Source organism: Fundulus heteroclitus, unplaced genomic scaffold, assembly GCF_011125445.2.
Source record: "Fundulus heteroclitus isolate FHET01 unplaced genomic scaffold, MU-UCD_Fhet_4.1 scaffold_415, whole genome shotgun sequence".
In the NCBI taxonomy this organism is placed as follows: Eukaryota; Metazoa; Chordata; class Actinopteri; order Cyprinodontiformes; family Fundulidae; genus Fundulus; species Fundulus heteroclitus.
The window spans coordinates 31,915-42,179 of record NW_023396830.1 but is presented as its reverse complement, the minus strand read 5'-3'; the positions used below and the strand labels follow the sequence as shown (position 1 = coordinate 42,179).

Below are 10,265 nucleotides of genomic sequence, written 5' to 3'. Positions count from 1 at the left end.
GCAGCTAGACCAGACTTCTGGAAAATGTTTATCTCAAACAGTACAAAACAGAGCGATTAATTCCGCTATTTGGAACATTACAGTTAAACAATGACATCCAGATGTTTCCTCTCTTTGCTGGCTGCTGGGAAACAGGTTAGAATGACCTGAACTTTTCCACGGCAATACTTCCAGCCAAATCAGTGCTTTAACAAATTAATTGACTTTAGCTCGACTTTAGTGTCCCAGCTTAAGAAAGAGACAGTGTCCCTACAGAACAGAGACAGTGTCATTTAACTGTAGGTGTCTTGAAGAGAATCATAGTTGTCTTTGTCGCTGTCCACGATCTTTGATTGTTGTTTGGTTACCAAAACAGGAATTTACCCATAATCCACCGCACAGCCCGAAATCTGCAACTCGCTTATTAACAGTGTCACTTGTAAGCGATTGTCATCAGGTTAGCCTGAAAGCTTTCAAATATAACTAAATGACACATTGTGAAACACACCCCAGGTTTGCCTTTACTTGCCAAAGACCATGCAAAGTATAAAAAGTTAACAAAATTATACCGTGGCCCTGCTTTTATAGCTTGATGTGTCTTTCATTGTTGTGGTGTGGAGAGCTGCAACAAGGCAGCCTATTGCAGCTATATTTAATGTGGAGATGAAGGCTGAAGCATACTATCCTGGAAGCAAGTCTTTATTTTTCCACATTTGGGATAACCTGATTGACAATTAATGGCAAGACAAGCCTTCACCCAGTGACAAAAATGTTTGCTCTCTAATGAAAACTGTTTTTTATAAATTTTGTCTCATTATGGATGAAACCATTATTTACTCACTGTTAAGTTTATCAAATTTTCTTTATCTATCCATAAATAACACACACTTTAATAAATGCAGTTACAATTTAAATTAAAATACTTTTAGCCATACACATTAGCACTATTCAGAAAAGTTGGAAATTGGGGTCTTGCCAAGGACGCTTGCCAGATGGCCACTGAAGTACTGCCACCTCTATTTATTATGGAAAAAGCATTTTTCTGAATTTACTAACTTAATTTTCCCTTTTTAACAGAAACAACAGCCAAGCTCTTCATTACTTAAAGAGGTTTCAGCCTCAAAATGACGAGGTAAAACATATCAGAGTTTTACTCTACGGACCAGTCGGTGTGGGAAAGTCCAGCTTCATCAACTCTGTCAACAATGTCTTCCAAGAGAGAATGACCCAAAAAGCTTTGACCAGTTCCACAACTGCTGATAAAAGTTTCACCAAGAAGGTATATATAACTTGTTTGGTTTTAAAAACGTATTCATATATTTAGGGTTCCTGACTTTTTACTCAATCTCTACGTGGTTGGGTGGATTGTTAGCCAGTACTCTGTTATAATAGTAAAATAAATATAATAACACATTTGCTTACTATCCACTGTATGCTTGTGTGTGTTTAGAGCAAAGATTCTAGTCCCAGTCATTCATGTTTTGGATGGATCTGTGCTGCAACACTCCTTGTTCAAATAATTTTGGTACCTCCCTAGCATGACTTGAAGTGCTGCAGAAGCCTCTTATTTGGCTATTTAGTTGGGTCAGATAAGGAGCTACAGGGATACACCCAAAAAGTGGAGGACATGGATTAAAAAGAAGTTAAAAGATTTTCAAAGTTAAATTTGTCTTCAACGATTTGGACTTTAATTATACTTTGGTCATAATTGGCCCTTTCCAAACTCATTAAACTCCAAGTAACATGGAGAGAAATACACAACCACCTTCAGTAGTTACATATTTATGAACTAATTCACCAAGATTACAGTTGCACTTAGTTTAGAATTTTACTTTGATAAAACAATTGTTTAAAATAAAAAAATCATGTTTTGTAAGCAAGTTTGCAGCAATTCCAGCTGTTTAGAATATATTTTAGCAGCTATATATCTGCTGTTCATAATAATGTGTTTTTTCTAACCTTATGTTTCTCTTAGTATAAAACCTATACAATCAAGAGAGAAGGCAGTGTAAACTATCCCTTTGTGTTCAACGATATCATGGGTCTGGAGGATGGAGATGGAAGAGGAGTCAGAGCTGATGACCTCAAACTGGCCTTGATGGGACATGTGAAGGAGGGTTATACTGTACTAGTATAATTTTTTACATTTTAAGTTATCAGTAACTGCCACCTCAATGTACATTCTTATTGGTTTGGATATTAAGAGTTGTAATTACCTTGCCTAGTATATTTATTTTACTAATTTTACTTAATATATGTTTTTTTCCATCAGTTCAATCCTATATCTTCCCTTTCTCATGATGATTTGTACTACAACTCCTCCCCATCCATCAGTGACAGGGTCCATGTTCTGGTTTGCATTTATGATGCTAATGCATCACAGATGAAGTCTTCTGTTCTACAGAAAATGAAGGAAATCAGAGAAGCAGCCAGTGAGCTGGGTAAGAAACAAAAATAAACAATAAAACTGACTTTCTGAGAAGTAATGTAACTGTAAAGTAAAAGGTTTCTATATGATTTTTTTATTTTCATGTCATAAACGTTTCTAATTTTAAATTTGTTCCTTTACAGCTTATTTTAGAAGGATTAATTTGATGTACTTGTGAAAGACTTTTAAGCCCACCCATACCGTTACCGGTATGAACAGAGCCGTGCCCATTTTATCACTCTTAAAACCTAAAATTAGGTTAGAAATGTTTTACAAACATTAAAGCCTCCTCCTTGGAAATATTTGTGGGGAAAAATATGTACAAGTCCCTAACTGTTTTAAGAAATACCTTTGGTTTTTCAGAACTTTAATACACATGATGCCATCTCAAAAAAAAAATGCTTCCCTGCGCAGAAATGGTTAAACCCACCCTACCGTGGTTGGTATCGTTAGAAACTAGAGTCTTACCTTTCCAACAAGATATGGCAAGTCTTTGTTCCAAGTGTCCTGGTGAGGTAATGTCTGTGCATAATGAAGCTTACAGAACTGTCAGTCACTGCCGCTTTGCACAGCACAGCCCAGCACACACTTTTCGAATCTGCACCCTCTGCCCCCACTCCCACCCCACCCAGAACTTTTTTTCAACTTCTACAACTGTGTAATTCGTTATTTATATGCAACATGTTTTTCTGAGCCGTCTCTAAAAAAACGCTCCATAAACAAACTCTCAACACTACTGATGCTGTGGATGACAGATGAGAAATATGCTGCTGTGCAGTCTTTCAAAGTGTGTGTGTGTGCGCCTGTGTATCAGCATGTGTACCAAACCAGCCAGATCCAGCAAGAGACAGACAGGGTTTCCGCAGGGCAGTAAAAGTCATTAAATATTTTTTTAAATTAAGGCCTTAATTAGCATTAAAAGTCATTAAATATGATTATTGGTGGCATTATTTTTTTTCTAAAAAAACATGGTCATAAAAACAGTTTTGTCCGATATATTATCAGATATAACTGATTCCGCGTGTTTGCGCTGAACTGCTTCCGGTTGATCGTAAAGCCGCATTTAGATGGATTAAATGAGTATGCTGCAGCGTTTGGCAGAAATTACTAAACATAAGGTGGGATTGAAGAAAAAACAACAACCAATAAACAGTTTAATATTTTAGCCTTAAATATTTAGTTCCTTATATTTAATTCCCTGAGTTACTAAGTGAGGTGTGAAAAATCGTTTTGTCTCTTTTCGTTCCAGCTTCTGGGTGATGATGCAAAAGTTTCTTGTGATCATAATCATCATCATTGTCATCATTATTTAAAGAGCACTTTAACAGGAGGTAAAACAAAACAACATCTAATAAAATGACTTGGGTAAAGACTGAACAGTTTAAAACAACAACAACAATAATAGTAAGCTGTTTAAATCCTTAAAAACAAACAGAAGTTCTTTAAACTGAACTCTAAGATAAACAGGCAGCCAGTGAAGGGAGGCCACGATGGGGTAATATGCTTTATTTTATGTTTTTCCATTAAAAGGTGTGCAGCAGCATTTGAACAAGCTGCAGACATTTGAGTGAGGACTGACCGATTCAGAGATAAAGAAAATTACATTAATCCAGCCACGACAAAATGAAGGCTTAGAGTAGTGTTTCCATATTTTTGCCTTGAAAGTGGGTGTTTCAACTGGTATATTTGAGAATTCATGATTTGCAAAGACAAAGTGAGTTTTGATGTTCTCCTCGTCATTACCTTTATCTCTTTCTATAGATTCTTTCTCATTCAATTTAGGACTTTCCATATGCCTTATCTAGGTCTATATTGAAAAACCTACAGTAAAGTAATGAAATGTTGATTCTGGATGTAGTGTAGGAATTCCTTCAATATAAACCAAAGAAAATTTTACATTACCTGCCAGAAGCTGGATAAAAGTATTTTTACACCTCACGTAGTAGCTCAAGGAAATATTTTAACCTAAATGTTTTAGGCTAAATATTTTTGGCTAAAATGAGTAAAATCTAGTGATGGATTTTTGGGTAAACTAAATAGAGCAGTATTACATGTCATTGTTTGTAAAACAGCATTTTTCTGAGCTGCGTCTAAAAGGGCAAACATTGAGAGTATACCCACTTCCCCAGGGACCACGACACCACTGCGGACAGCCACAGATCAGCTGCAAGGAGAAGACAACAGCTAACAATGTCAAGTTACTTTTCTGTAACCAACGCAGTCACGTCCACATTAGCTACCGCAAACAGCACGGTTTGCAGCAGCTTGTTCCAGCTGCTGAAATCAGACGGTCTGCGAACATCTTTGGATCCAATGCAACACTGCATGAGGAGGTGCTCTGTTGTCTGAACACAGCCATCAACAAGTACTAATATATATATTAGTTGATATATTGTACTTGTTGATGGAATTAAAAATATTTCTACAATCATTAAAAGAGCATTAAAAAGCATTAAATTAGGGTTACTCATTCCTGTATAAACCCTGGCAGAAGACTAGAGATACTATTAGCTAAATGATGACTTGTTAATACATGCCAGAATATCATGCCAGAAAGCTAGTTGGCAAAAATACTATTGTTACCTGTGGTACATCCATTGCTAGTCAGTTCAAATCGTGCTCACTACGGCTTTCCACATATTTAAGCCAAGCTAAGCTTGACCTTAGTGTCCCAGATTCAGACTGAGAGTGTCCCTGCAGAGGACAGATAGTGCGATTTGATAGTTGGTGTCTCAAAGAGAAATGTAGTTCTCTTTGATGCTCTCTACCATCTGTGAGTCTTGTTTGGTAGCCCAACAAAGGAACTTACCCATAATGCGCTGCACAATCCAAAATCTTTAAAGTTGCTCATTTTTTTTATTTTTATAACCAAACATCTCATGTTCAGTATTTTCATTTGGCACCTTATGATCTGGCTGCTTGCCCTGTAGATGTCAAAGGGTCATTGTGTCAACTCAACAACAGTTTGGCAGCTAAAACTAAAGAACTCGTTCCTTGGTGCTGTACTGTGGCTGTTAATGTTTTTGTGGTTCTTTAGCCAGCAAGGAGATGTTTAATTGAAAGCAAGATGATGATAAACCACTCAATTTGCTTCTTAAAAATATGCCCCCCTCACTTCTAAGATGAAGATTACACCCTTGCAGCCCAGGTTTGCCTTTTCTGTACTGTGATCTATCATTATAGTGGCACAGAATAAAACATCGACAGTTCTAGAAGCTCTGCAAGTAGCTATGAGCAAAAAGGAAACCATCCAGCCCATTTCTCTCCATTTTAATGATGTGATGCTGTGAACAATGGTACATTTTGATAATGCACAGGGTGAATCTTATGATCAAATGCTTTGTCATATGCAAAAGAAGTCTTACAACGGAAATTATTTGGCCAGATTCCCTTTCATGAATTGAAAAAATACATCTGGTGCAGTTATGGCACCCTTTTTTAAAATTTTGCCAAAATTGGAGATCCAACCAGGAAAACTGCTCACCAAAATATATGTTACAGCTGATTCAGTCCAGAGTAGCTGCAGTTATTGTCAACATGTGGATACAGAAAGTCTGAGGCTTTTCCTATACTTTCAAATGTGCTATCATGATGTTATGCAGAGTTAACTGTATTTGGGCGAGGCTTAATTTTTTTTTTTTGATCACCCATAAATCAGACGGTGACATTTGCAATAGTGATGCAACTTGAAAAGTATTTTTAATGCCTTAGCTTCACACAGATACTCAAAGTTTGGATTTACCCTTTATAGCAGTAGAACTGTACTTTACTTATGTCAGGTATGTAATTTCATGTGGAAATTACTCCTAAACCCCTTTGGGCTTAAGAGGTTAAAACACATGTATTGCTAATAAAATTTCAATACCAAATTACTCACTTAAAGCAAATCTCTGTTTCCACAGGTATTCCTCAGTTGGCGATTCTCAGTCACATTGATGAAGCCTGTGGTGAAACTGAAAAAAATCTGAGAAACGTCTGCAATAGCAAACATTTGATAAAAAAGGTGAGTTCTAGAAAGGTTAATTCCAGACAAGAGAAAAAAAAAAAAAAAAAAAACAACATTCAGGATTCAGGATCAAATGTTTTTTCTAAAATATAGATGGGTGACTTCAGCTCCAGCCTGGGGATTCCAATGAACTGCATTCTCCCTGTGAAGAACTACAGTGAAGAGATTCAGCTCAATCAGGATGTTGACACTCTAATCCTGAGTGCACTGAGACTAATAATTGACTTCGGAGACGACTACGCTGCAAAACTAAAGCCATAGAACAGTCTGTTTGAATATACATAGAAATCACAGCAGCATGATTTGTCCTATGATTAAAATGAAGAGAACATACTGGTAGAGTGTGTACCCCATATATGTAGGCTATTAGACCTTGATACAAACGCATTAGGATATTTTGTAAAGTCGGATTTGATTCCCGACATTTGCAGCATGTCATCCATGCATCTCTCTCTGCCTGTTACCTATCTGTTTATGTTGAATAAAAGCTACGAGTGGCATAAAAAAGATCTATGAAGGTAAAATGGTATTTTGAGGGATAAATCTCACATAAACATTTTAACACTTGAATGTTTATATTATAACTAATGTCGGCAGATCAGAAATTTGTTGACAAGGGCATTGCAGGTGCTTGTCGACTATACAGCAAATAAATCTGTATAGATTGTTATGTATGGCAAGCCATGGAGTGAAGAATACAAATTTGTACTAGTTAGAACACATTAACAAATGTTCAACTGGCTCCCTACAGTTATGAGAGCAGAAAATCTTGCACCAGTGGTTATATGTAAACTCACATAAGTTAATTAAAAAGAAAAAACATAGTTAAAACACCATTTAAAAAAATACTACATTTTAAGTGTTCATGAGGGAAAACATTTAAACTGATTTCAGCAATGTGTACACTCTGGTTGGTATTAAGGGTGGGAACATAAGACAAATAGGAGAGCCACCCCAAATAGTTTAGTTTAAACTAAAAAAAATCTTCAAAGTTTGTGAAGGGGTTTTTGAAGAAAAACTGAAAAATAATTGAACATGCTCTCTTTCCAACCCAGTCATACGTATGGCAAATGACCTGTATTTTAAAAGCACCTTAAGTCCCGAGGCCAAAACCACTTTACATTACATTCAGTTATTTACCCATTCACATCCTGATGGTGGTGAACTATACTGTGGCCTCAGCTGACATGAGGCAGACTGACAGAAGCAAAGTGACTGGAAAATTATCACCACAGGGCCCTCTGACCACCGGCAGAAGGCAAGGCAGGTGAAATGTTTTGCCCAAGGACAATTTTAAATTATATTTTATCCGTATACCACTTGTACTTAGTTAGGAATTCCTTTGAGGAGTGGGTTGATGAGTAAAAAAAATAAAAATATAAATATATATAAGCAGGAGACCAAAAGATGAAGACCAAGCAGCGGAACAAGCGATGAGAAGCGTGGAACCACCAGAACGGGAAAAGCAAGCAGCTGGTACTCACAGAGGAGCACTGCAGCACGGAGACTCTGGCAACCTCAACTTGGAGATTTCAGCTTGCAGGGCACACAGGAGCCGGTAGAGACTGAGCACAGCAGGGAGCGAAGGGAGAGCCCCATTCTGGCAGAGATGAGTTGGCTGAGGAGGGTAAACAGGCTGGTGAACAGGTGGACTGAGCAGACCTAATTAGTGGCAACAGGTGGAGATGATCTAGGGTAGGGAGATGGCTGGAGGTAAACTGGGCTGATTGGATAGTGAAAAGTCCAGAAAATGTCCACAATAAAACAAAACCTAAACCATGACAACACATTTGTGGGTGAAGAAGTTGAAGTTAATGTTCCATCAACAGGTAATTAATGATTGAATGAATAGATAATTAAAATGAATATTTCAGTGAATATTCAGTGAAACTTTACACTATCTGCGAAGACGACATTGCAGAAATTGCATTTACTAAAAATCTTAAAGTACAGGCACAAATAAGAAGCAAATAATTAGGATGCCACTTAAATCTGCCACACGACCGGGCAATGTCAATAAAGTACCACAAAGGTTACAGGTTTGAATGGATAAAACTGCTAAATTATTATAATCCCTTATTATTGTTGTAGTTTGAAACAGTGTTGTATAAAGTACTGAAATCTTGGAGTCAAGTAAAAGTATAAGTACCTCTCCAAAATATGACTTTGGTAAAAGTCCAACTCACTGACTGAAATGTTACTTGAGTAAAAGTCTTAAAGTTTCTGAAATGTCTTGTACTTAAGTATGAAAATTACTGTAAAAATAGATGTACTCAAGTAATATAATAAAAAGTATAAGTAAAAAGTAAAACAAAAGCGTTACTGGAGGTTGCCACTTCCTGGTGACGCCCCTCTCCCCAATTTTTATCATGCATTTTAGACACTTTCACTCCAAACATTTTCACAACACACATTCATGTAGGCCATGATATGGGGGAGTGGTGGGGAAGACGTCTGGGGGGGGGGGGGGGGCTTATGTTGTGTGGGCCTCGCCTCGGACGGCTTCCTTCACCTCCTCTCGCATTAGATAGACATTGAGGGTTCTGGGTAGTTGCTTGGAGGGGGTGCGCTGGCACAAGCTTCCTTCAGGAGGGGGGGTGGGCTGTGCCGTGCACCCCCTTCGCCGCTCCCAGTTTTAAACACACTTGACAACAACATGCAACAACACAACATCTGAGCGGGCATAGGGAGGATCGGGGTCTTTTGTACACCCCCGTTCTCCGATGGCAGCAAAGAGTCTGGGGCCTGGAGGAGGTACGGGCCACTGTGTCCGGGGTCTTGGCGGGGGGCTGCTGCTGGTGGTCGTCGGCTTACCGGATCCGGGGCTGACGCCTCCGCTCCCCCCAGGAAGGGTGGGGTGCGGGGGTGGATAGGGTAAGTGGGGGGAGGGAGGGGGTTTATTAGAAATTTAGGGGGTGTGGGGTACTCTGGCTGGGTGGCCCGTGCGGGTCGTGTTGGCCCCTCCATCTTGTTAGGGCCTGGTCCGGGGGGCGTCCGGTCGGGGGGCGGGGCCGGGGGTCGGGCACGGGCAGTCGTATAGTTGAAGTGTGGTGACCCCCCTTCTTGTGAGTGTTGGATGAGAGTGTTATGTGGGAATGTGTGTACAGCGTCCTTTTTTTTCCCCTCTAAATCTGTGTGTGGTGAGTGGGGCACTAGGGAGGGATGGTGTGAAAGAGTTTTTCTTTTTTTTTTTTTTTTCCCAGGTTTGGGTCCGGTCCGCTCCCTCTCCCAAGAACATCTCAAGTCTCCGCTAGGTGCGGAGCCCATCCCCCCACGTCCTGCCCTCCTCCGCTGCGCTGGCGGGTGCCTTTGGCCCTCTGGCGCATTGGTGGGCCTCGGGTTTGGGGCGGGTCCTCGGGTGTGTGCTGGCCCATTCCCAGTGGCTGCTTCGCGGGGCCTGGCCCCCCGGGGGGCGGCCGGGGGCCCCCGCCGCGGGGGCGGGGCGCCCCTGGGGCCTCTGGTCCTCAGGGCCCATGGCTGGGACCCCTTCAGCGGGGCTGGCTGCCGGCAGAGCCCACGGGCTCGTCCCCGCGGCTCTTGGGGGCGTCGGCGTTGCGGTGGCTGGGGGATTTCCTCAGGGTCGTCTCTCCTCTTTCCTGTGGGGGGTTGCGGATGTCCTGTGTCGGCCCCTCTTGGGCGCCCTACTTTGGGGGCCTCTTCGGGAGTCCAGGGTTATGGGTCCCCTAACTCCTGCCTCTGTGCTCGGGGAAGGCGGGCCTTTGGTTCTCCACAATCACTATCGAGCTACTTCCTTCTGGATAATTTTCACCTAAACTAGTGCACACTCACAAACTCCCACAGCTGCAGGGTTCCAGGTATTAGGTGTTCACTTATATACAGAAAGCCTGTAAT

At 40.5% G+C, this 10,265-nt stretch overlaps 1 protein-coding gene across 1 annotated transcript; it reads left to right on the top strand.

The window, feature by feature from the left end:
- The first annotated feature begins 642 nt into the window (after positions 1–642).
- Positions 643–6,859, top strand: LOC105921846 (interferon-induced protein 44-like). Its single transcript, XM_036131204.1, has 6 exons — positions 643–674; positions 1,057–1,258; positions 1,955–2,104; positions 2,252–2,420; positions 6,310–6,410; positions 6,507–6,859. Exons 1-6 carry the CDS (start codon positions 643–645, stop codon positions 6,672–6,674), a joined length of 822 nt encoding a protein of 273 aa, XP_035987097.1. The 3' UTR covers positions 6,675–6,859.
- The last annotated feature ends 3,406 nt before the right edge of the window (positions 6,860–10,265 follow it).